The 26,917-nt window shown below is 39.4% G+C and overlaps 3 protein-coding genes and 1 long non-coding RNA gene across 8 annotated transcripts; 3 read left to right on the top strand and 1 right to left on the bottom strand.

Moving 5' to 3' along the window:
* Positions 1-60: 60 nt before the first annotated feature.
* Positions 61-8,762, top strand: LOC103980795 (uncharacterized). 3 transcript variants are annotated; one of them, XR_010498226.1, is made up of 8 exons: positions 61-2,857; positions 2,936-4,404; positions 4,521-4,586; positions 6,232-6,333; positions 6,724-6,843; positions 6,918-7,062; positions 7,465-7,870; positions 8,601-8,762. It is a non-coding gene; the product is annotated as an uncharacterized LOC103980795 (long non-coding RNA). The 3 variants fall into 3 exon arrangements; XR_001977536.2 differs by having other exon boundaries at positions 64-4,404; XR_671352.3 differs by lacking the exon at positions 6,724-6,843 and having other exon boundaries at positions 65-4,404.
* A 227-nt stretch (positions 8,763-8,989) lies between these two features.
* On the bottom strand, positions 8,990-10,000 carry LOC135643367 (zinc finger protein GIS3-like). The gene has a single exon (XM_065160218.1). It carries the CDS (start codon positions 9,812-9,814, stop codon positions 9,110-9,112), a length of 705 nt encoding a protein of 234 aa, XP_065016290.1. The 5' UTR covers positions 9,815-10,000; the 3' UTR covers positions 8,990-9,109.
* Positions 10,001-12,859: 2,859 nt separating this feature from the next.
* LOC135582235 (uncharacterized) lies at positions 12,860-19,670 on the top strand. Of its 3 annotated transcripts, none has more exons than XM_065160202.1 (8): positions 12,860-13,294; positions 13,650-13,736; positions 15,919-15,966; positions 16,033-16,079; positions 16,701-16,767; positions 16,851-16,894; positions 18,376-18,433; positions 19,298-19,670. In XM_065160202.1, the coding sequence occupies exons 2-8, from the start codon at positions 13,674-13,676 to the stop codon at positions 19,346-19,348; spliced, it is 378 nt and encodes a 125-aa protein (XP_065016274.1). In that variant the 5' UTR covers positions 12,860-13,294; positions 13,650-13,673; the 3' UTR covers positions 19,349-19,670. The 3 variants fall into 3 exon arrangements, with proteins under 3 accessions (XP_065016274.1, XP_065016271.1, XP_065016280.1); XM_065160199.1 differs by having other exon boundaries at positions 12,861-13,029; XM_065160208.1 differs by having other exon boundaries at positions 12,864-13,008.
* Positions 19,671-20,701: 1,031 nt separating this feature from the next.
* On the top strand, positions 20,702-23,913 carry LOC135643351 (AP-3 complex subunit delta-like). Its single transcript, XM_065160188.1, has one exon. The coding sequence runs from the start codon at positions 20,808-20,810 to the stop codon at positions 23,691-23,693; it is 2,886 nt and encodes a 961-aa protein (XP_065016260.1). The 5' UTR covers positions 20,702-20,807; the 3' UTR covers positions 23,694-23,913.
* The last annotated feature ends 3,004 nt before the right edge of the window (positions 23,914-26,917 follow it).

Genomic DNA, 26,917 nt, shown 5'->3' with positions numbered 1-26,917 from the left:
CATCTGCAAGAGAACCCGTGACCGAGTGAACTTAAACCATGCAATTACGACTTATTTCCCCGAGCAAGTAATCACAGTGATTGAATGCGTTCAAATTGATGATCACTGCTGATCTGCGTGGCTTGTTCTTATCACAATCCTCGTTCCTGAGCTTTGAGATTTGAATATGAATAATGATTTCTGCTTGATTTGGTGCAAAGTTTTCATCGAGGCTCAAGATTAATGTGGTAGATTGATTACATTAGGAAAAGGAAAGAAGAAAGATGTTGTTTGATCTTTCACAAGAGATTTTGGTAAGTCAGTATACGGAAAAATCGAAATCGAATGATAGGAATTTTCATTTTACTGTGGGGTTCGTTGGATTGGTTTTGGAGCGAGGGAGGAGAGAGTGAAAGGTTGCGAGGGTGGCGTCGAGAGGATGGAGGTTCCTTCGGCGCCATCCGTCGATCCAGATCTACCGTGCGTGCCGAGAGATTCGTCCGATCACGAGATCGGGACCGCTTACGAGTTTGTAATCTTCTCTTCCATTCATTGCCTTGCCCTGTCTTCTCGGTGTGTTTGAGCGGAAGGTCCTTTGGTTTCTGATCATTTGATGGTGGGCAAAAATCTACTTGTTTCTGTGATCGTTCTTGCCTATATTTTGTATTTGGATCATGATTTTTACTGCGTTTGTAATTGACAAGGGAGCATGAAAGGCAGAACATGGAATAGGAAACTGGAATTACATGTTACAGTTACTGAAATTGGAGAAAGTTATGGCCTTGTCAAAAATTACACAAAGATGGATATAACTCTTCCTAGGCATGAATGTGTCTAGCTATGGGGACTCATGCTTCTGTCATCATAACTACATGATTTGCTCTTTTCCAGTGCTTCTGTGTTTAATATAATTGTTGAATTATTATTTTTTTTTTATGAATAATCTTTTGTTAGAGAATAACGTGTACCATAAGTAGTTAGGTCAGGAACATGTGAGTTGATAGGAAGCGAAAGGGATGATTAAGGATGATGCCGCTACATCAGAAAAAATTTTGCTATGACCAATCTAGGTAAGTAAACAATTTAGTGCCATATCATATTGTCATGACCAGTGTGGATCTTTAATGTCATCAATATAATTTTATGTTTGTAAGAAAACACCGATTAAATAATATGATAATATGTTACAGTTAGCATGATATGCTTTCCTAGGTTGTCTCTTTTTCAAATTAGCTTTGGATTCCAGAGGCATAAAATGAAAGCCTTTTCTTAAGGCATTTTGGTGTTTGGTATTTGCTTTGGTTAGAAAACTAGAGATAAGATGCTTTAGCATCAAACATTTCTAGTAACTTTTGTTGCAGGTTAGTGATGGTGTCATAGGTTGCACTGTGAAACTCTGAGTTGCCACTCGTCTCTAAGGAATTTGTGTCTGTATATTGCTTTATCATGGGACAAACAGATTTTCTAGTCCTTCTCTTCTGCAGTCTATACCTTTTTGATATTTATGCTTTTTGCACATTGTAACTTCTATTCTTGGTTTTTTTTTCTTTTATCCTGTGATATAGAGCCTTCTCACAGTTACCCTTGAATGGTTTATAGTATTATGATAACTGGCTGCTTAGAGGAAGTATAATGCATAACTTAGTAAAATATAATGCATGACTTGGTGAAAAGGGCATCAGATTCACAAGTTCCTGAACATGCTAAGCATCAGACATAATTGTCAATGGCAAGTGGTTTTTACATACAGTTGTTAGTTAAGTTACTGAAGTGATCTGGTAAGAGACTAAAGCAGTGAGAATTCAGTACATGGACAATAAAATGATCTGGTTACATAATGGAGGAAAGTTTTTTTATTTTAAAAGAGGCTTTGTATTCTATAAAAGAAAAGGTAAGTATTGGCTGGTGGTCTAAGGTTGTTTGGCTTAACAAGAATTTCAAAGGTTGCTTCTGTGCCTTGATGAGCTGTATGAGGGAAATAATTGCTGATCCCAAATAGATGTTTGATGCAGTGTTCTGTCTGTGCTTAATAAAGATGCTGAAAATGTTGACCACTTGTTTTTTATTTGTCTTGAAACTGGTAAGACTTGGAAGGACATAGTGAGTTTCTATAAGATCGGAAGCAAGACTATGCCATTAGGGCAGGAGACCACACGCAAAATATTGATTCAATCTGAGAAGATACATGGTTGATTTAGAGCCACAATCTATGATCTCTAGATAGAAGGAAATCATAGCACAAACCCTCACCAACCAAAACAAAAAGGAAAAAGAAAAATTTTGTGAGAACCTAGCATATGCCTATCCAATTAGAATCCAATTAGGGGTGCTAGACTCGTTGAGCATCCACCAACACATCCCTATATGATAACAAGACAAAGAGATCCATCTGGAAATCCTTGCCATTGGCATCTTTGTTGAACCATAATCGAAGAATGAAAACTTAAGTTCTATATGTTCACAATGTAACAGTATGTAGAGACACAAGGCATGCTGATGAGAATTTAATTGCTTTCAAGGCTTCCTTTTTTGCATAAAAGAACCTGAAGATTATAAGAGCACCTCTCTAATCTGCTGCATGGCCTGACTTGTGTTGTGAGGAGACAAACTGACAAACTTTGCATGAAATTTGACAAGATCTTCAAATTTTAGGTAGTAGGAATAGGGTCTACCAATTGACAAACTGTTCAATTCTTTCTGCAGCAGATTGCTGGCTGAAATCTTGCTTAAGGTAGTTTGCAGCATGTATAGAATTGTCACAATAATGTGAACACTGGTCTTTACTGAATTCATGCTGGTTTTTTCTTGTGAAGGTGAAGATGTGCATTTGTATCATTTTTATTTTAGATTGCGATCAAGGGTGAATTATTTAACAGCGGTAATCTCCAAGCGAACACTTGTATTTACTAAATTCATGCTAGTTTTCTCATGGATGGTGCATTTTTATCATTTTCAGATTGTAGATGATGGCCAAGGGTGAATTCTTTAATTGTGGTGATGCTTCAAGTTCCTTAAGACTTGCTATCATTAAGATAGGCTTGATATTTTATGTCAATTGTGGTGGTAGGTTCTGAGTTCATTGGGCACTCCATCGTATAGCAGCCCATGTTGCGTGGAACATTAAGATAACAATTCTAGTGTTGATCATAATAGTCATTTAGTTTGAAATAGTCTCTACAATATCTTTTGGCATGGTCAATCTTTTTTTAGAGATTTTTGTTTAATGATTTTTTTTGCCATATGAAGGTATGTGGAATGTAAATAAGATGAGAAAGAATTGTTTTAACTTTTAAGATGGTACAACATATTTTAAGAAGCCTTGTAATATTCTAAAAGAACAGTTGAGACAAATAGTACTAGTTCTGTGAGGAGAGGTAGAGGGAGATAAAAAAAATTTCCTAGAAACTATAAACAAATTTTTAAATACTCTTAGTTTAACAAAAGATATCACCTTGTATAAAGCCCAATAATGGAAAAAGATCCAAGTTCGGACATACAAAGTTATATTTAAACTATAAAGTTATACAAGGTAATATCTTTCGTTAAACTAAAAATATCAAATAGTTGGGACATTAGGACTTGTTCTCTTTGCCATACAAAGTTGCCGATTCTTGTGCCAAGTCGATTGGGGTGAACTGTATTTTGAGTTTAAGTGGTATTTCATAAATACTTCTGTGATCTAGATTAACACCAAGGAAAATCATGAGCAAATTGATTGGCTATAACTTAATTCTAAAGAAGTGAAGATCGCAACATAAACAAAAGCAATACAAATTGAACAAGTAGAAGAGGAATTTTTATTTGATTTGTTTTTGTTAGGTTACATATGTTTGCCCTGTGTGATGTTAGCTCTACCTTAGATCTCAATAGGTGAATGGTCAACATTATGCTAAATTAGAGAACCCACTCAAACCATATGAATCTAATTGACCAGAATTTGGAAGATCCATGAAGCAAGAAGAGAATAATGGATCGAAGGGCTGCTGCTATATGCCACCATAGAAATGGAGCAAGATGAACATGGAAGGGTTTGGTAGCACCTATCAGGGCAGAGAACTGTCAATCTTACTGTCTGTGACACTCTGGTATTTTTTCTCTTCTTTTATTAGAAAACAGTTTTGGAGATCAATAGCTTGTCAGGTGAGAGATGGCAAATGAGCAGATTGGCAGTAGAAATGATAAAGTAGTGTTACTTGTTGCACTTGTTCCCCAAATATTATGTTATCTTTTCAGTTATTACAACCAATGTTTTATCCATTATTGATTTGCACTCTGCACAGGTAATTCATCTGACACTGTCATTGTCTTAGCCACTTTGCCTTGAACAGAAAGCAACTGGTGGCCTTGGTTCTAGGTAAGGAGAATTGTGTGTTCATCATGCCATCTTTGAACGGAGAGGTGGAGAAGGAGAATTGTTATTTCTAGGTAACATGGTGTGTTCATCACGCCATCTTTGAATTGTTATTTCTGGGTATATAGATGCAAAAAGGGAGTGGAAGTCTTTGGTAAAATAATTAATGCTTTGATCTTTGTTTGTGCAGTTAGCAATGATGAAAGATTCTGAGGCTGCTTTCTTCCAAAGGTTGGAAGATCTCCAACCTTGTCAGGTCTCTGAACTAAAACCTTTCACCCACATATTTGCTGTTTATGGATACCAATCTTTTACTGCAGTATTGTTTTGGATCCCTATATATATACACACAACCATGAACCAACCTTCTTCTTCCAGAGGATCAGTTTGCAGACCTGCCGCATATACTATTGAGTTTTGTGCTCAATAACACACAAGGATACCAGTGAGAAACTTAAGAAAATGCCTAAAATTTTAGCAAAAGAAATGACACAATTTGAAATAGAATATTTTGAAGTATTAACTTTTGGTTTTTGGTGATATCAATTCGAGGTGCATCATAAATTAACATTTAATTTTCTTATTGTTGTGTAGACAGTTGCATGATTTCAGGCGGACACAAACAAGTAGATCATGAAAAAATATATAAGTACCTTGCGTTAAAGTAACTTAAGAATGTCACTTAAAGATAGTTTCTTTTTGGCCATTTGGAGCTGGATAGCATCTGAACTTTTACCTTGTTCTAGCTTGCAGTTCTTTTGATTAGTTTTTTATCTTTCATTTTAAATAGTGATGGTGAAGTTTGACAAATCAACTATAATACCACCTCTATCTTTGTTAACATACTTGCATATTTTCTTCATACCATGTTCCTAAATGCATTTTTATATAAATATATTAAGATGCTATGTTCTAACCTGAACTGAATGAGATTAGTTCTTTCTAGAGTTTATATGGTTTTCTGTTTATGTACTGTTCATTGTTCATTGCAGCTTAATGAACTGCTGAAACAAAGAGATTATCTGCACTCCTAGTTACAATAAATAAAATTGTGATCAATTATAGTTGGGATGCTAGTAGTGGCAAAATTTGAGGATATTAGATTCGATAGCCCAAATGGAAGTCCTGATGTAAAAGACAAATCAAAGGAAAAAAAATGGTTCCAATTTCAGTCTTACCACTATGATTGGAAAGATTGAATTGTTCTACAGATTTGGTCATATGATGCCAGATACCAATTCAACCAAAAAACTTAGGCTTCTAGGATATGGATCAACCTAGTATATCATCACATGAATATTTCCGATAGTTATTATGTTAGTGATGAAAGAGAAAGAAAGCCAGTTGTGCTCTGCAATTGTCTCACTTGGTGTTTTATCTACATGGTTGAAAAAGAAGTCATTGGGTGTACATTTCAGTAACCTGATATTTTGTTGCTTGTGGAAAATTTCAATCTCTCTGACGAATGCAAATATTGTTCGTTTCAGAGAATTAAATACAACTGTTCATTTCTTATAGTTTCCTCCAAACCTGCATACAACCCTTTCACATACTATCAGTCGTCATCTGATCTAATCTTGATATTTCTTGCCTCGTTACTTATTAACTAGTGGGATTTGTTCACAAACTATAAGTATGTGTGCACATTTAGAAATTTGTTAAGAGAATTGTCTAGTATTTATGAAAATAAGATCTTCTTTACGTGCCCATTAATTTTCTTGTATTATGTGTCCATTATTGATAGGCTGGATTATATTACTTCAGCCTTAATCAAATGGCAATATATTTTTTTAGCATTTTAATGGTTATATTCTCTTGTTTTCTAGTGTTGAGGAACAATTTCTTCAAGTTACTTTTGTTTTCTGGGTGGAAAAGAGGTAAAAAACAAATCCTGCTTGCAGTGGCATTAGGCGTGAAGGAGTTGGTCTTCATCCATCACACAAAAGAGCTGTGAGAGAGCTGCACTCTTTTAGCATCATTTGGGCGATGTGGCACACAAAGAAGTAAGCTTCTTTCTCTCTTGTTCTCAAACATGTCAAGCTGCATCTTTTCGTGGGAACCTCCATTACCCACCCGCTGCCCCCAAGTTTCAAACTCTATGTTGACCCTCCTAATTGTCCCTTTTCCACTTCAAGTGCTCCACGTAATATGAATTCCTTATTTTATTCGACAACAAGACAAGGACTTGATGCCAGGATTATCTTTGTGGGGCCTGCTGCCATCTTAGTGTGGGCCCACCTTGGATCCCCGCCCAATTGGGAGCTGGGGACAGCTTGTAGAGAGCCTACACAAAACCATAATTAGCATCCTCTTTGCGTATCTTGCCTTTGTAGATATGTCTCTTTGGTGGCCATCTTTAGAGAAAGTGACCCAATCCAACCTTGGTGATGCAGGTCACTTATTTGACAAGAGAAAGAAAGGCCGTGCTCTTCCCTTATCAGGCATGGAATTGTGAGGGGGAGTGGTTGTGGACTTGAGATGCCTCACCTAGAAAACGACCAGAATAGGAACATGTGTGGCTCCACCCACCACTATCATTTGATGTTTTTGATGTTTGAAAGGCTGAATCTTTCTCTTGATGATGTAGTGCTTGTGGAGGTTGGGTGGAACACCTTTTCTAGCTCAAAGAATTTTGCAAAGTGTATATGGTGGGTTAAGTGAAGAAACACCAGAGAGGATTGGTGGTGCAGTGTTTGGTACTTTGCCCAAATGCCGGTCTATCAAAAGCTGAGGTAAGGTTTGGAAACTCATGTCTTATTAGTTCAACCACAAATGGCTTTGATCCTCAAGACTCTCTCTCCACTTGAGGTTGTCAAGCGGATTCACAGATCAAGTGTGGGAAAAGCATCCCAGTTTGACTGAGATGCTTTTTCTTATTTTCTAGGGTCTTCTCCTGCAGAAAATTGTCACTTCTGTGGGTATATTTGACTCAATACCAAGTAAAGAAAAGAAATATTAATAAACCTAAACCTGCAAAATTCAAGTTAAAACATATCTTTATGTTAAGTGTGCAACTTGCGTTCGCTTTTTGGTTGAGCGCTTGCAACTCTGTAATTGCCGGAAAATAAGTGAAGTAATGCAAAATAACTTTGTTGATCACATTAAGAGGATAAGATTTCTTTGCTTTTCTGCAGAGTGTAGTTTAATAACTATGGAGTAATCATCAAGCGGCAGGCATGCAACTTTAGTCTCAAGTGATGGATGACTCACTGAAATGGCCATTCCAGCACAGTGGAGTGGAGTGCTCACTATTGTGATATGCCTTTGTGATGGCAACTTTCTCAAGATGCGTTTGATTGAAGAATCTATAATAGAAAAATACTCTTGAATAAACTTGCAGCAGAGTCTTTTAATGGGTTTGATTGAAGAAGCATGAAGCATACTGTCGAGAAAGCTTGTTTCAAATTTAATTCGATGCAGTACTGGATGTTGTCAGCAAAATATAACACATGAAGCTTGTAGATCTTGTAGGTTGAAGGGTCGATATCAAGGGAAGCTGGTGGGGGCATGAAGCTGGACATGAACAGTTCTTATCCAAAGGTAATTTGTCGAGACCTATTCAAGCCTAATAGTTTAGGGGAGAAGCCTATTATTATTTTGGCTATGATATGCCCTGCTTATACATGCGACAGTTTTCTAGCACAGGACACACTCTAAAATAACAACACTGCATGATCTTTGCAACTCTTACTTTGCATAAGCCTTTTGTACTTGTATAATTATCCATAAATAAGTACTGAAATTATTGTTAATTATTATTCTTTTAACGAACTCACCTGACACAGCATAAGCTCTTTTATATATATATATATATATATATATATATATATATATATATATATAACTCAACAACAATATTAAATCTCTTAACTCCATTAATCAAGTATGTTTGAGAATTAATTATGATTAATCCAGTTTCTTATCACAACATTTCATATCCAATTCTTTTATGTAACTGCATTTCACAAATTATTATTAATATTTTGTTAACTAAAAGGGGACATTAATTTTTTTTTATCGTTTGTATTTTTTTTCCTCCTTACTAAATAGTAAAAATTCTCTTCCTAATCTTTCTTTCTTTTGTTATTCGTCTTCCACTCATGTTTGTAGCAACAATTCCTCTTATTTTGTGATGAGATGAATGTAAATTATAATTTTGTGGAACCATTAGAAGCAAATTAATTGAGAAACATAGTGTTTGACATACCACATCTTACAATTCATACGATAAAATATATTCGATATTTATTTGTTTTTTGGAGCTTTACAGGGGAGAAAACACTTGCAGTGGCAACGCACACGCGTACAAGTCCCCCGCTTCAAGCTACATGGGAATGGTACGTCGGATTCCATGGAGGCTGTCGGGATCCGACCCAAAGGTGGGCTCAGCCACTTCTTCTGTACTTCGTGTCATCGTCCGCCTCGTGTCCTTTGACGTCAGTTATTGGTCGAGTGCGTCGGCCGTTGTACGCTGGTCGAGGCAGCTTCTGAACCACCGCACTCACTGATGCCGCGACGAGCCGAGACACCGAATCCGCTCGTTTCGTTCACTGAGCAGACTCGCTAAGCTTTTCTTCTAAATCTTTTTGTGTTCTAGAAAATCTTGTTGGCGCCATTCAAGTATGGGGTTTAAGTCACCCAGTGGAGAAGAGAATCACATGGAAAATTGGGAAATCAGAAATTTAGGGAACTAAAAGTCCAATAGAATTCATCAGATATCGAGAACTCGGTCGTACGACACAAAAGAAAGCACGGGAGCATCGCCGTGTCGAGACCGATTCATGAACGAGCGGGAGCGAGGCTGAGGTGGAGGTCCAACCCGTATGAGTCCTCCGCCCCACCGTCCGCTGGAGCCGCACCCGGGAGAGCGGGTCCACTGGTCGGTCGGCCATCGTCGTAGAACAGCTCGCTGCCACTGTCTTCGGCGTAGGAGTAGTAGGTTGGTACCGACCGCGGGACGACGCAAGCGCGCGACAGAGGAAGGGGCGGAGCGGCGCGAGCATAGTAGACCCAACTTCCGGCGGCAGTCGCCTGGAGGCCCACAACCGTCGTCATCGTCGCCGTCGTAGCAGGGGAAGGAGGTCGATGAACAGGCGAGAGGAGGTGCGGCGGCGGCAGGGAGAAGGCGGAGGCGATGGGTTGGTGGTAGAAGCTACCAGCGGGCGAGCGGTGTGGTGACGCCATGTGTGGGTGGTGATGGTGCACCTGGGCGCGCTTCATCTGCTGCCGCTCCTTCTTGTGGGCGTTCTGGTGGCCGCCCAAAGCCTGGGAGTTGGCGAACTCGCGGCAGCAGTACTGGCACTCGTACTTCCTCACGTCTCCACCGCCTGCGACGCTGCCGGAAGCAGAGGAGGAGCTGTCTGCTGCCGCCACATCCCCCGAGCCGTTCGTGGCGTTGTCGCTGTCGGAGACCTGGAATCCGAAGAGCTTAAGGCCTGGACTGCTGGTGGCCTTTGTCTGACACTCGACGCCGGCCATCTCCATAACCTATCCTTAATTGTGTGTGTCCTTCACAGCCCCTATGTTCTATATCACCTCTAGGCACACTCAGAGAGAGAAAGAGAGAGAGAGAGAAAGATGGTGCATCTGAGTTCATTCTGGGTATCAGTGTTTGTATTTATATACGAGGATCTGAGGTGGTTTACGTAGAGAGATAGACTTCATCAGACCGTGTGGGGGAAAGGGAAGTCACAGCCACACCTGCGCGTTCTGAGACGGAGATGAGATGGGATGGCTGGAATGAACTGCCAATACTATATTCCACAGTAGCTTGATTGTTTGTGCAGGTTCTACTGCTACTACTACAGGAGAACACAACCCACGAAAAAGTTGTGTAGGCTCAGATTGCGCTTGTCCTCTCTTCCTTCTTCATCATGTTACCTTCATACGATATTACCAGATCATCCCTGTACAGTACTATATATCTGTGAAACACATGCAGCTGGCTTAGGATCTTTTGATTACAGTAAGACTGATACTTCTGCTGTAGTGATAACTTCTTAGAACGGTCCTCTTTGTCTAGTGCTTGTACGACTGGGCTTACAACTACTGCTACAATGGAGCTGAGAGGGTGTCTTCTCTGGTTAAACTCTGGTGATGGAAATAAGCACCTCTTCTGAGAAGGTTGGGGAAATGTTAGGGTATAGGAAGAATCAAGAACACAAGCTACAATGGTGTAGTACTTAACACACATCTCATGGGTCCTCATTTTCTGGTCCTTATCTTTGTCGCATGTGTGTAGCTTAGCTATGTAGGAGAAGGTGGATTATTGGTGTCCTCATTTTCTAGATCTCGTTTGATGCTCCTCTACTTAGATGACTGAGACAATGCAAGCCTAAAAGTATGGATGATGGACAAGCTCTATTAGCGATTAGAATAAATAGGGTGTTAATTAAGACTTGGTGAAACCATAGGATGTTAGCAATGCTATTGTAGCTGCATGGTTCACGGCTGACACGGAAAGCAATGGCATAAGCATTGAATTATTGACTTCCCTAATCATAGGCAACCACCCAAGGGTTTGACACGCACGTGAGAGCTCACGTCATCTCTCGTGACGATCGACGAGAGTGTGATTCCTGAAAAGATCATATGAGTTAATTCTCGATACATTGGTAGTCAGACCCGTTCTTTTATTTTCCCCCTTAATCAAGTCATCGGTCGCCAGAGATCTGTCGCTCTCGATCATGATTTCAAAAAGGCTCACACACCTGATCATAGGGAGCATTAATCCTAAACGGTATGACTCAACTCTCCTCTTCAAGTACTTGACACCGAACTCTATCTTTACTCATTTAGATATAATCTTGTCCTGACAAACGATGCGCTCCCAATTGTCCTTCCATAATATAGCTATCAGGAAGATATGTTCCGAGGGAACAAGCAATTGGTCATCCTCCATCCACCAATTAGGAATAGAAGCAAGTCTTATAGCCTAGAAGAGCAAGGTTATTATTGTAATCATCACTCTACTAATTTTATCATCAGAGGATTGGGTCGGGAACATCTCTCGATGCTTAATGCTTGTGCAGGAACTTTGGTAGAGCATAAGAGCACCTCAAGGCAATGCTGATCCTGCTCGAAGTGAACAGGAAACATCTCGGGTCGACACCAATCGGATCTCTTTCTGCTATTTCTCTCCTCTCGGAGACCTCCTGGGTAATCATATATCTCCGGGACCGGACTAATTCGGGACGTCGCCATTGGTCGCCGGCATCCACGCATTAACACGGGCGAAACGCCTCTCCTACACCCAAACAGTCATTTCACAAAGTGAAGAGCGAGTGACTTCAGTGTGCACTGCATGCGGTTGACCAACCTACGTTACACCCACTCCAGGTGAAGACTTGACCTGATAGCCTCGTTAGAAAACCCATGATGACTGTGTGTGTGAGAAAGAGATATATATATATATATATATATATATATATATAGAGAGAGAGAGAGAGAGAGAGAGAGTACAACATTAGTGCAAGAATCAACTCTTCCTTCAACTCTGCAAATTCAAGAATTGGCTTACAACCTCCAGTGTCGTAACAAAGATCTTTCTCTCAGAATTGTCATCCACAGTAGTTAAGGTCTTCCTGAGGCTGCCTATGAGGTTTCTCCTCTTCACACCTCTGCAGTTTCCTAACATACTAATTGCTTCCCCGTTCATCTCTGAGGACCTTTTCCCAGGTCAAAAGTTGCAGGAATGAGTGGTTTTGTACAAATACGACACAATGTATGCGTTGTTGACTCACAAGGTTTGATTGAAAGGACAAAAGATGGGAGGAGAAGACAGCAGAGCTTATTTGTGCCGCCACCTTTACGCGCAGAGCCGTTGAAGTGAAAGTTGGATGGAGATGTTGGCGTGATTGACGTTGTATTCGTCTCTTATCCGGTTATTATTATTATTTTTGTTCTGAAATAAAAAATGAATTATATTATTTTAGAAACCCGATTCAACTCTTGATCGATGGTATTATCACAGTTCCAAGTTGCAGACACGTTGAGACATGTAGTGACCACCAAATATTCCAACATATCGTTTGTAAGGACCACTAGATCTAGGGAAACTTTCATGACTCTTTGACAGTCTCACCGTGACACCAACTAGAATCAACTCTGTGGTGGTCTCCATGCTCATGAGCTTGGAGACACTTGTAGGTGCTAGGTAGGGTCCCTGCATTGTTCAATGCTCTACATGTATCCTGGATATGGCTGTCTCTACCCCACAATATCACTAGGCCTATAAACGTCCCACTAATATATATATATATATATATATATATATATATATATATAAAATGTTGGAAACTGGATTGTAGTTGGACTCCTATTGGGCCATGATATGTTTATATATATATATATATATATATATATATATATATATATATATATATATATATATATATATATAACTTTTATTGGGCCATGATATGCCCAGGCCCATTAGTTTGGTTAACAAATTGGGTCGGGATTGGGCTGGTCTGAGTGAGCTCCTGAGCCAGAACGGCCCAAAACGGAGCCCTTCCGCCCTCCATTTTACCCGTTGCTGCCGGCCGCCGTGCATCCTTTGGAATTCATCCTTCTTGACGCCACTAGCGAATCCTCCTCGTTGGAAGCCGCTGTTGCTTATTACTCCACATCACGAGGCTGAGACGCCCGAGGACGACATCGCCGCCGGCCGCTGCCAGGTTCGAGTTCTGCAGCCTGAGGTAGCCTGCTTCTCTTCTGTGGTAGTCCTATTTCTTCTTTTGTTTATGCCGTAGGGGATGGATGAGTCCCTGGTCAAGAATTGGGATTTGGAAGCCAGAGGTTTTCACAATCATACCCCTTAAAGCTAGGGGTTAGGACTAACTTCCACCAAATTCTTGAACCATGTTCTCAACCCCTAACTTGGCTTACCTTGGAAGCAATCGTTTTCTCCTCCCCGCTGATACGTCCCTCCGTCGGCGATTAAGACTTTGAAGGAATAATCAGGTCTTCTTTGTGTTATCAAACCCTCCTATCTGTTTGATTATTGGTGTCAAATGATTCTTTCGCCTTTTTGCATGATTTCGCTGGTTCTTTCTTGTTACTAAGAACGAATATTTATTAGAACGATTATTAGGTCTTCTATTGTAACAGAAAAGAGAAAAATATTATCTTTCTATGCCAGTAATGATTCTTAAGTTGGAAATTCTTTTCATCCAAGTATTCTTAGTTTCATGGCATTTTAGAGTTGGATGTAGAATGCTTTTTATTGATATGTCTAAATACATTTACATTTCAATTCTCTCTCTTATTCCTAAGTGAAACTACCGTAGGCCTGCAAAACTAATTCCTTTTTACGTAGGCTCACTGTTAAACAGAGAGAACAATGGATTCAGGTCAGTCTTTTCGCTTCCCCGTCGCTCACAATGCAGTTTCTTTGGATATCAAGGTTTGTTGAATTTTAAAATTGGTGATATGCTATGATTGTAACGGCAGTGATATGTGACTTCTAATTATGTTAAATTTCTTGCCCTTATATGCTTGATGACTAGTTGTAGAAACTAATAAATTTCTAATTTTACAGTCAGGTAGAATCATTATGAGCTCACATAATATTTTGAATATTAGTTGCTGATTGTTAGGCAGTTAAAAAACAACATATATAAAAAGTTTATGTGTGGATTTACTAGAAATGGTAGAAAAAAAAATTTAGGTATCACTTCGATAGCGGATAAAATGAGAGAATTGTTTAAGATCGCATGGATATGTGCATAGGAGACCTATGAATGTGATAGTTAAAAAAGATGAATTGATTAATATTAATGGTACGCAAGGTTCGTCGTACCGTACCGTACCGGCGTTTCGACCTGGGCTCGGTACCGGTACGGTACGGTATACCGTTCGGTACACCCAGGTGTACCGAGCGGTACACTCACGTGTACCGAGCACTGTACACTGCTACAGTGTTACTGTACACTGCTACAGTGCTCGGTACGGTACGGGGCGGTCCGCGTACCGCTGGCCTGTCGGACCGGTACGTACCTGGTACGAGGAAAGACAGAGGAAGATTTAAAAAGATCTTAATAAAAATTATAAATAAATATTTAAATATTTTAAACTTAACTAAATATATGATTTTTTATACTCAATGGTGAAAAGGATCCAAGTAGTTGATCCTAAATAGTTGAAACTTGTAGTTTTGTTGTTGTTGTAGTTGGTGCAGTTTCAATTTTTTTTAATTAATGCTTTTATTCTCTAGAATACATATGTAGTCTGTCATTTTAGTAGGAATCATTTATCCTGTTATCAAGAAATTCATCATCTTCACCTCATATCTTCCAAATTTTGTATGCTCTCCATTTCTTGTTATTTGTATGAAAGTCCCTCTAATTATCTTTTGTTGTTCTCTCCAATGTTAGTACTTTTGTGTATTTTCTTCTAAGTTTCTAACTATTATCAGTTTAACTCAACCTAACCTATGAAGAGATCCTTTTACCTCTAGGTCAAACTCAAGTCAGCTTATGACTTGACAAGCCAAGTCCAAAATGATGAGCATGTTTTAGGGTTTGGCATGTTGAGATATATAAGACTCATATTTATTGGCAAAACAGTCCAAGAATATTTTGTTTTATTGATAAAAATATCCTAGAAGATGGTGATGTGAGTGATCTAACACATTTTTTTAAAAATATTTTCCCGGATTTAATAGAAGAGACTTGTTTGCACAGGTTAAGTGGATTTAGGTGACTTTCATTTAAATAAGAACTGAGGAACTTATATGAAAAATTGAAAGGATTAGGGGAGAAAAATAAAATTCTTTTGGATTTATCTAGCTTCTTAGGAGCCATTTCATGAACTTGGAGTGGCATGTGTCATGTTATTTCTTTTAATGATTCTTTGGTGCATTATGTTGCTTACATTGACTCTTCTATGTGCTCAGTGTATCAGGAACTGTGTTTTTTTTATCTCTCTCTATTTATCTTTTTATGCTATGAAAGCATGATTCTACACTTCTTTTTTGTTTTGATTGGCTACTGCCATGCTTAATATGGTCTATTCTCATGACTTTGTTTCATATTCATAAATTTGGTCTATCCTTGGCTTTATATAGAGCCCAATGGCAGCAAAAAAAATATGTAGTCAACCCCAAATAGTTGGGATATCATGGCTTTGTTGTTGTTTTCGTTGTTATAAATATGGTCTATCCTTTGCCTCCTCTTCATCCTCCTCTTCCCTCTCACTTTTCTCTTGTTTTCTCTAGTCTAAACAATATCGACTTGTAACAAGTGTTGGTACCTCTACCAGTATCATTCTGTTTCTTCTACCGATCCATATCTGCAATGGACCGATATTGTAAATCTTGAGTGTTTTCTTGTTCAGTTATATTTATTATTCATCACAAACTAGCATCCAATACTTTTGTTTCATTTCCCTTGTTTAATTAAATTTGACCTTTTGGTGGCTTTTAGTGTGAACATATTGTCCTCCTACTTTGTCTGTATCCTTTATATATATTGGTTGCATGGCTTTATATGATCCAAAATTATGAATACATGCTTAAAATTTATTGACATACATTCAACATTTATCTTAAATTTTGTGGCCTAAATGATGCTTTATTTGCACTGTAGGGGAATAAAACTGAAATTATAATCTGCAAGTATGATGATAAATTTCTGGTTAGTATGATTACTTTTATGCATATCTTATTTGAAGGAAGGTTTGGTGCTAAAAAACTGCCATAGGTCATAGTGACCCAGATTGGATGCATGGGGACAATACTGCATGCCAGGTCAGCATTTTTTTCCTTATTGTATATTAATAGTTTTTAGTACTAATGACAACCTTTGGTATCCATATCTCTTCTCATTATTCTGGACCTGTCACCAGGTTCGATGCCTTACACGTTCAGATTCATACCCTGATTGAAATTATAGTGAGATAACCTTATAATTTGGCATATAAGTGAAGAGCGGACAATGGATGAATTTGAATTGTTTTCCTTTGGTGTTAATGTCCTTAACTATGGAGAGAGAGTGTTCTATGAATGTTAATATGATTGTGCTTGATTACTTTGTTGTTCAACTTGAAGGTGTTATGACTGACAATTTGCTGATAAATGGTTAGCGGTTCATAATAGGATTCCATGAGCTAAATAAATATTTCAGGTATTCAGTTGAATGAGACAGTGCATAGAAAATATATCACGCTAATCAGTAATGATCAAGACTAGCATCCATTTGCATTAACATTGAAACAGTTTTGATGTAATCACCTGGTTTAGAAGAATACTTGCATCTCTTGGTGATGCTAGCTAACATCAAAGTCTCTTTAATTGTGCTAGCTAACTTGCATTCCAGAAAGTCATAATTCTTACTTACTGACTGATGGTAAATTTTCATCATGGAGACAGGAAGGAGGAAAGTGTATTGACCGATCCAACTTACAGTGTCTCCATTATATTTGGTAAAAGAGATGAGGTAAGTGTAGATGTTTCAGGATTAGTCAATGTTACTATTGTCTTGTTGGGTTTGATGATAATGGGCCTTCATTTCATACACAGCCATGGCTTATTGCATGTGGTCGCCAGTTGATTGAACATATAAGGTCAGTTTTTATCTCTGCGTGTTAAATTTTATATATCCATTATTTCCTAGATGGAGACTATGTAATAGGTATGCCCATAATCAACATTATTTTTCATTTCACTTTTTTGCGGCTACAGTTTGTTTCCATTTATGATAGCAAAACTTGACCTTCCATAAAGAAGCAGATGCATTATCTGTATATCACAATTTAGAATGGATTTTTAATCCCAGCATTCTATTAATAGTTCGGGAGTTGAGATAGCATCCACCTATTAAATACTGTTATAGACTTCTAGCATGGTTGTGGAGCTAAATTGTTGGATTGAAGATAACATGAATCACGCCATCCTAATCAAAGTTTTTTTATACTATTAGACCATGGTTCATGTGTTGACCTTTGGAGCTGAACTGCTCATGATTTTACAATAAAGGCCCTATTTAATTTAACTCCAAATAGCCATTGGGACAAAGAGGAAAAAAAGGGTAGGCTAGAGGCTTCTAGTGATGTAGATTTAGGATGGTCACGGCTTGAATATAGGCAGACTTAGCCTTGATGAAAACGCTGTGGTTCCAGAACTTGAGTCATACCTTTGGTACCATGTCAGAAAGGAGAAACCTTATGTGGTACCAAAGCTCACTCTTGAACGGTCTTTTGGAAGTAGATATTGATATATTAAATATGATGATCATAATATGCTTCTTTGCTATGACATTCTTAGGATTTCATCTCATCCCTCTCGTTTTACTGCCCTTATTTGGACTACTAGAATCCATCACTAAGTGCTAAATCATTGGTTGTAAAGTTACCTGCTTTTGCATGTTTTTTTTATGTTTGCGACTAAGTGTTAATAGATTCTTGTAAAATTATTATCTTATCTCCACAACAATGTAGAAATCACTTTTTCTTCAGAATTCTTTTTTTTGTTTTGATTTATGTCAATAGATGCTTGTAAAATTATAATCTTCTTTCCACAACAATATAGAAATTGAATTTTCATTGAAAATGCTTTATTAGTTGTGATGATATTGTGCTGAATGGAAGAGATCTGTGATTAGATGATTTTGCAAATGGAGGAGTTCCATATGTTACATAACAGTGTTTACAATTTTATATACATGTGTAGTATTGTTTGCTTGCACTAAGGGTTGGGTAGCATTGGCTTGTTAGCCTACATTTTCTCCTTTAGATTAATACTACTTCATATCTGAAACTGTCTTCTATGCTCTTTATCGAAAAATATAAGAGTCAAAAGAGATTGCTCTTTCCTTGCATGAGTTCGTTTTGTAATTGTTTTCATGCCGACGAATTAAGTCAGTTTCTTGCCCAAATTTGTTTTGGTTGAAAATTTGGCACAAGATTTGGATGTTAATATTGCATTTGCTAGTTACTAGTAAGATCTTTACAACGTTTCTGTGCACTTATGAAACTGATATTAGCAATGTAATGCCTCATGTCACTCATTAGATGAGTACCATTATAATTCAAATTTACTTCTGCAGTTGCTCTGGCTCTTCTATGCATTTGGTGCTTTCTCTTGGGCTGAAGGATCATTCTCCGGTATGATGCGCAACAATCTGTTTTTCCCTTTTAGTTTTCTGTATTCCATTTTGTGCTCATCCTGAAATATCACATTCTTTTGTTGATGGCCATCAAGACTTGATGTGCATTTGGGAACACATTTAAAATATGCATTGAAGGTCTAATGTATATTTTAAATGTGATTTGGTGTTTGATAAGTTTTTCTCAAATTGTATTTGGTCTAGATACTGCATTGCAAATGTTCAAAGATGCTACCTTAAGATAACATTAGCATTTTAGCATTTGCAGGATGTTAATATAATTTTTTAGATTCCTAAAATACCATATAGAGTTATCCAAAATCACAAAATTATCAACATGATTTGATGAGAAACTAATATGATTTATGTCTTTTATAAGGTGAAATTTTATTTATTTATTTTTAAAATTATTTCTATTTATTGATATAATTATATTTATTTTATATCTATGTTATATGAAATTTTTTGTAAGATTGCATACATTTATTTATTTATTTAAATAAAAATATAAATTTTATTTTTGAATAGATATTCAAAATATTAGAAGGGTAAATTTATTACATAATATTTAATAAACTTATGAAATATAATTTTATCAAATAAAACTCACATTAATGTATATTTAAGATATAGTTTTCATCTATTATTCATCAAGCATTGAAAGCATTTCACAACTTCATATGTATTCAGACATTCATTTTCAAACACAATCTTAGTTGCACCCAAAGCAAAAATGATTACTTCTTTTTCTGGCAGATGGACTTCACTAATGGCCATCAGATTAGCTTAGCAATGACAGTAGTTAATGCCGTCATCTTATTTGCTTAGCAATTTAAGTTGAATCGTGTACTTTCACCTGCAGGAAACTCTGAAGGATGTCACTCTAGCTGTAATCGAGAATCGCCTATGGTGAACTGCATTGCTATTCCTTATTAGCTTCTAAAGCTTCAGACCTGGAAACCATATCTGGTGCTTTTTTGCCAGCATCATCGCATGCTAAATCGACGAGGTCAATGAACCGATGTTTCTAAAATATGCTTGGCGTTGCATTGCAAGACTATTTACCAGAGTGATTCCTGCTATGTTCACAATGAAGTGAAACTTTTGGAAATATTATGTTTGTACTATAATGAACGTTACAACTTCTTGATTTAATAGATGGCTAATAATGTAACTAGAGAATGATTGTTAATTTCATTATGAAATGATAGTTAGCCCACAGAAGATGAACGTAATATCTGTTATTATTTAGTGTGCATGGTGTATGAGGCATAACAAAATCCCCTGACATCACCTAGTCATTACCGTGACAATTGTCGTTGTCACTTTCAAACATAACGCCGAGCCGATAGTGATCTCGATGGAGTTCATTCTGAAGTTAGCTTCTTCGATTCAATTTGTTACAAGGTTACTCTTCAATTATTCACGCATGATAATTCGATTATAATATTTGAGAATAATAATAATAATAAATTTTATAATAAAAATAAGAGATTATCAATTAGTGGGTTGCTCCGATTGGTTCTCTAGGTCCCTTCTGGGTGACTTATGGTTGATGTGAAGAGTAAGCGTGACAAAGGAAACTGTAGGGAGAGAAGAGTAAGCGTGACAAAGGAAACTATAGGGAGAGACGATTCGCTCAATTTTTTAGTGGAGTTGGGCAACCCCCTTTGCTTGATAGCCTTATTGCGTCTTCGGGCTACATTGATGATTCTGCATAATAAACATTCACTTGGTGTATCTTAGGCTCGATGCTTTCGATGCTTAAGCCAGAAAACCACAGGAGAGGAAAGAGTCTCCTTTGCTTGCTTGCCTTGACTTGGTTGGATGCTTGAGTTTTATACTTAGATACTAAGCGATCTAGATGTGCATTCACCTAGGCCTCATATGATGAAGGTATTAATGAGGGTGATTTATTGACATATATCCTCTAGTGTCTACAGTGAACCGTTGTGTTAGACATAGAGTAATCCCTTCTTGTCGGTCGGGAAAAAATGATTCGTGAAGATGAATTATGTTGCCAATTATTAATGTCGAGGTATGGCTTCACCCCTACTCCTAATCCGTATGCATTTGGTTTTAGACATTATCTTTTGGACGGTGTGACCCCTACTCAGTGACACGAGAGGAGCTGAGGATTGTCCTATCAAAAATTAAATTAAATTTCTAATTATCTGTCATTCAAATTTACCAAGAAAAGGATTACAATGGATTGACACCATCCGACATTATTCATCTTGTATTTCTTCTTATCATCAGCATAATCTCTGAACAAGTATCAGATGTACCGATCGGCAAAGGCAACGTAACGCCACAGTGACGCGACGATCCCAAACCCTTTTTGGGCTTCCTCCCGCCTCCTCCTTCCCTCCATGGCGGCCGCGTCTGCGTCGTCATCCTCTCCTTCTTTGATCGATACGCTGTTCCAGCGATCCCTCGACGACGTCATACGAGTCCTCCGCTCCTCTTCTTCCGCCGCCTTGGAGGCGGCGGCGATCGCCCGCGCCTTGGATGAGATTCGCCGCGAGATCCGGTCGCCGGACCTGGACACCAAGGTGGTGGCCCTCCAGAAGCTGACCTACCTGGCCTCCCTCCACCACTTCGACATGTCCTGGGCCGCCTTCCACGCCCTAGAGCTCCTCCCCTCCACCTCCCTCCCCCAGCCCCGCGCCGCCTACCTCGCGGCCTCCCTCTCCTTCCACCCCTCCTCCACTGACCTCCTCCCCCTCGCCACCCACCAGCTCCGCAAGCACCTCGCCCCCTCACCCTCCAATTCCCCCGCCCTCGCCGCCCCCGCCCTCCACCTCCTCGCCCTGGCCTCGTCCCCCGACCTCGCCTGCCACCTCGCCCCCGACCTCCTTCCCATCCTCTCCAACCAGTCCTCCAACCCCCTCCGGCCCAAGGCCGTCGCCACCGCCCTACGTGCACTTGCGGTCTGCCCAGACACCGCCCCGGTCCTCTTCAAGCCCCTCGTCGAATGCCTCTCTCTGTCATCGGATCCCCGTGCCGTTTCCGCTGCCATCGGCGCCTTCTGCGAGCTCGCCCTTGCGGCTCCCGACCCCTCTCCGTACCTCCCCCTCGCCCCTGAGTTCTACCGCCTCCTTGTCGACTCCCGCAACAACTGGGTCACCATCAAGGTTCTCAAGATCTTCGCCCGTCTCGCCCCCTTGGAGCCCCGCGTCGCCGCCCGCATTGTCGACCCCGTCTGCCAGCTCCTCCGCCGCTTCACTGCCAAATCTCTTGTCTTTGAGTGCATCCGCACCGTCTTCTCCAGTCTCTTGGATCACGATGACGCAGTCCGGCTGGCTGTGGATAAGATCAAGGAATTCTTGGCCTCCGACGATGATCCCAACCTGCGGTACCTTGGCCTTCAAGCTCTAAACATGCTTGGACCGGCGCACTCGTGGGCAGTGGAGGACAGCAGGGAGGTCGTGATCCAATCGCTGAACGATACCGATACTAACATACGGCGTGAAGCACTGCGCCTCATAATGGGGATGCTGTGCGACGGCAACGTGGTCGATATCTGCAACATGCTAATCAAATATGCCATCAAGTCCGACCCAGAGTTTGCAAATGAGATTCTTGATGAGGTGCTTGCAACCTGTGGGAGGAATGTGTACGAGCTGATTGTGGATTTTGATTGGTATGTATCTCTCCTCGGTGAGATGGTGAGGAATCCACATTTTGCCAAAGGGGATGAGATCGAGAGGCAGCTAGTGGACGTTGGATTGAGGGTGAGGGATGCGAGGCCGGAGCTCATCCGTGTGGCTCGGAACCTTTTGATCGATCCTGCTTTGCTTGGGAATCCTTTTCTCTGTAAGGTGCTGTCCGCTGCTGCTTGGGTTTCAGGCGAGTATGTTGAGTTCTCGAGGAACCCGTTGGAGCTAGTAGAGGCACTGCTGCAGCCAAGGACTAATCTCCTGCCGCCATTTGTAAGAGCTGTTTATGTTCAAGCTGTGTTTAAGATTCTTGCCTACTCTTTTATTTCTTTTATCGAGCAAATACAAGCTGGCGAGTCACTGGCAATTGGCAATTCCTTAAATCAAAGAGGAGGGAAGCAAGAAGGATCTGATCTTGTTGCTGCTAAAAGCTCTAGTGATCAAAATAATGCTTTTGAGATTGGAGATGGTGTTGCTACAGCTGATAAGGCCATCCTCTTTGATTCAATTGAAAAGCAGGAAACTTTCAAGCATGAATCTATTTCTTGCCTGCTAAATCTGATTGAAACAGTGGTGGGCCCGCTGTCAGATTGTGGTGAAGTGGAGGTTCAGGAGCGAGCTAGGAATGTTCTTGGTCTAATTCTCATCATACAGGGAACTCAATTTTGGAATATCGAGGAGGGACATGAATTAACAAGGGATAACAAGATCACTAAAATGGTGGAACTCATGGAATCAGCATTTTCTGAAGAGTTAGGTCCTGTCTCTACAAATGCTCAGAAGAGAGTTTCAGTGCCTGAGGGTCTGATTCTGAATGAAAACCTTTCTGAACTTTTGGACATTTTAGGTGATGATGATATCAATCCATGTGCATCAGTTTCATTTTCCTTACGCAATCATCATTCTACAGAGACTAACCAGGATTCTGCAACAGCTATTGAGCCAAATTCTTTGCTTGCTGAACATCGTAAGCGACATGGGTTGTACTATCTTCCCATGGACAAAGATAAGTCTGAATCAAATGATTATCCATGTGCTAATGAACCACTGTTGCCTGTCAGTCATGGGGAAGACACTGAAGACATTGTGAAGCTCCCTGCACAATCACTTATTCCAGAAAAGGCAAAGCCCACGAAACCACGACCTGTGGTGATAAGGTTGGATGAAGGAGATGGTGTTTCGAGTTCTAATTTGAGTACAGCTAAGGAATCTAAGGATGATATGTTATCTGGCGCAATCAGGGATGTTCTTTTAAGAAATGAAAAGAAACCATCATCGACACATAAAACATCATCGGACAGAACTTCTCAAAGAAGAGAGAATGATGGATCTGAGAATAGTGAATTAATTTCTCAGCAAAAAGAAAGTAACAGTTTTGGTGATAGAGAACATGGAAAATCAAGTTCTAGGAAGAGCAGACATCACCACAAGGAAAGGATTGAAAGCTCTGGGCAGAACAGGGATAATGAAGAGAAGAGTCATAGGCACTCAGCAAAGAGTAGCCACCATCACAGAAGGCATAAGCATAGACAGAGAGGAGATGCTCCTTTGGACATTGTTCCACAATCTCCAGTTATCCAAGATTTCCTTTTGTGATTGTTGTTTGTCTACTTGCTGTTATAAGGTTTTGCCTTTACATATGATTTGAACACCGTTTCCCTTGTTGTCAAGGTCAGTCTTTTTTTATGCCTGTACATTTTATTGCCGTACTGCTTCTAGTTCTTGTATTGTATCTTTAATCTCTTAAAAGTTCAGGTATACTGTGTGGTATGTATGAGTTAGACAAAATATGGCAAAACGGCTACATTTGAGTGGATTTTTTTAATGGACAATATAGTCATTTCCAGATTTAAGGTCTTTCTTTCTTCCAATAAATGTTAAACTTTCTTTGTCTGAAGCTAACTTCCTAGATTCTCGAGACTTATAAGAGTTCATTAGAGTATTTTATGCTTTGGGGGTCCAAAAGAAATAATATTTTAGTATCTAGAATCTTTGTTACATGTCTGCAGTTGCAGGTGCATAATGTTCAGCTGCAGATATTTCCCAGTGTTTTGCAAAATAATCACAGAACAAATAATAGAAAACAAATCTGTTCACTAGGAGGTGAAATCTGACTTTTGGTGAGTCTTTCTTTTATTGATTATAGTGCATCTATGTTTTGACATGAAAATGATGAGTAGCAAGAGCAGAATGAATAATTTCTCATATAGGAATTTTGATATTAATTTGTCTCTGTCGATAAACTTTTACTTTTAACAAAAATATGAATAACCTTACATCTAGGCCCATTAACAAAATGCTTTAGTATGAGAAATATATTTGACTTTAAGGACATCAAGTGATTGATAGGTTAACCAATCAAATGTGCTCTCTGACAGCTTGATCACACATAATTGTCTTCACGACATAAGGAAAATGGTTCATATCAATATGATCATTTCAACTCTCTTGATTTATGCCAGTGATTTAAAAAGGCACTCGGGCGTTCGCCTAGGCGCTCGGGCGAGGCGAGGCGAGGCGAGGCCCGAGCGCCTCGCTAATCTCCCAGGTGGCGCGCTTCAAACAGGCGTCGCCTGGGTGCTCGCCCGAGCCCAGGCGTTGGGCGCTTCAGGCGAGCGCCTGGGTTAACCAAGGCGACCGAACCAAGATTTTAGGTTTGGTTCGGTCCTGGTTCGGTCTCTGATAGTTAGTTGGTTCAATCGAACCAACTAAAATCGATATAAGTGAGAACCCAACCCTAACCCTCGCCATTGCCGTTGCCGCTCCCGATCTCGTTGCTCGCCGCTGTCGCTGGTCGCAAATGCTGCCTCTGTCGCCGCTCGCGCCTCCCGCTACTCGCTGCTCCTGCTCTCGCTGCCGTTGCTCGCCGCCGTCGCTGCTCACAAACGCTGCCTCTGTCGCCGCTCCTGCTCCTGCTCCTGCTCCTGCTCCCGCTGCTCGCCGCTGTCGCTGCTCGCAAACGCTGCCTCTGTCGCCGCTCGCGCCTCCCGCCGCTCACCGCTGTCGCCGCCGCCGCTTCCTCTTTTCTCAGTCAGCAGGCTTATACTGTTAATATTAAGTTTATTTAAAATGATTAATTTTCAATACTGTTAATAGATTAATAATATATTATTTTGATTTTAAAACTTTTTGTTAATGTGACATTGTGATTTTGTATCTTAGATTTTTTTAATTTAATAATATATTTTTATTTAAAATTTTAAATAATTATATTTATTAATTATATTATATATTTTTATATTTTAGCGTCTCGTTTCGCTCGGGCGAGTGCCTAGCACCTTGGGCGTTTTTGGACCTTGGCACCTTTTGGTGTCTAGCGTTTTTTAAATCACTGATTTATGCATATAAATCTCCCAATATACTAAAATTTGCATATGTATAATCAACAAATAATTTTGTCTCTCCATGTGTTTTCTTCTCCTTTTTTGCTTTTTCGGTGATAAACAGTCATGTGATAGCCACAATCTTATTTAATTTCTTATTTCCATCCTTCATTAAATTTCCATCATTAGATGGAGAATTACCTGCAAGAATCCATTCTCCAAATTGCTTGGTCAATGAGGGTTTAGTCGCCTTGCAACCTGTTCATCGCCTTCACTGTCAAAATAAAATTTCTTGAAAGAAACTTTTTTACCTGGACCTAGGATTGTGCTTTTCTTAGTTGAGCATTCAATGGAATCTTCGTAGCGAAGGCCTCATGTATCAACTTTTCTGCAACTTCTGTTCTCCAGATTTTTTTCAGGTTTGCCATTCAATATTTTGTTTCTTTGCTCGATCAGATTTTCAGCTAGTACATCAGCAATGAGATCTTTTGATTCAGTACATCAGATTTTCAGCTAGTAGTATGCCCCTTCTGTTTTCAGAATTGTCATACTTCTTTTGGATCTTTTTTTGTTGATAACGAGTAGATCAACTTCTTTCGTTTATATTTCAAGTAATCGCTTAGCCTCTGGCCACAAATCTGTGATTCTTGATTCCTTTTTGTGCAGTTTTATAGTATAAAGATATTTCAAGCTTTCAAAGAGTTCTCTTACCATGGATGACTTCTTCAGATTTTGTAGCAGCTAAGATTAGTGATCTAGATTGCTACAAAAGATGTGGTAAATTTTGGCTCCACTAGGGATGGCAAGTTAGTGATATTGGCCCTCGATATCCTATCATAAAAATGTGTAGTTCCTTACTTCTTGGTATTGCATACAATGTTTTAGCAAATGGATTTTCTTACCACCTTTTAGTTCAGGGCAAGAAGCATGAAAAAATCTGACACTGTGTTAGGTTTTTCTCCTAAAATACCAAGTCTGAAGGTTTCTCATGTTGTTGTTCATTCTAATCCCAAGCAGCAACAATGTGGTTGCTGTCAAAGCAGAAAACAGATGAAAAATGCTGTTGTCATATATTGTAGCTGCAGAAAAGGAATGGGTCTAAGTGAGTATGATTATAGGAAAATAAGAGCTAGTAAGCTATATCATTTATGGAGAGAAAGAAAGGCATTTGGCTGCTGAATAATTTTGTTTCTTAAATTTAAGCATATGACTGGGCATACACCCTCCTTCCACATAAATGTTTTGTGTATAGGGTCAACAGTTTGACGATTCCGAATCAAATTGGAAGCATATTTTGACGGTTCAGTTTTGATTCTTAGAATCTAGAATCGAAACCGGTAGTTCCGGTTAGTGGAATCTGGAACCAAAACTGATGGTTTTGGTTTAACTCCGTATCCGATAGGAAAAGAAGAAAATCTTAGAATCTAGAATCGAAACCGGTAGTTCCGGTTAGTGGAATCTGGAACCAAAACTGATGGCTTCGGTTTAACTCCGATA

The sequence above is a fragment of the Musa acuminata genome, chromosome BXJ1-4 (assembly GCF_036884655.1).
Source record: "Musa acuminata AAA Group cultivar baxijiao chromosome BXJ1-4, Cavendish_Baxijiao_AAA, whole genome shotgun sequence".
In the NCBI taxonomy this organism is placed as follows: domain Eukaryota; kingdom Viridiplantae; phylum Streptophyta; class Magnoliopsida; order Zingiberales; family Musaceae; genus Musa; species Musa acuminata.
The sequence above is the reverse complement of the archived record's forward strand: the minus strand, read 5'-3'. Positions and strand labels throughout refer to the sequence as shown.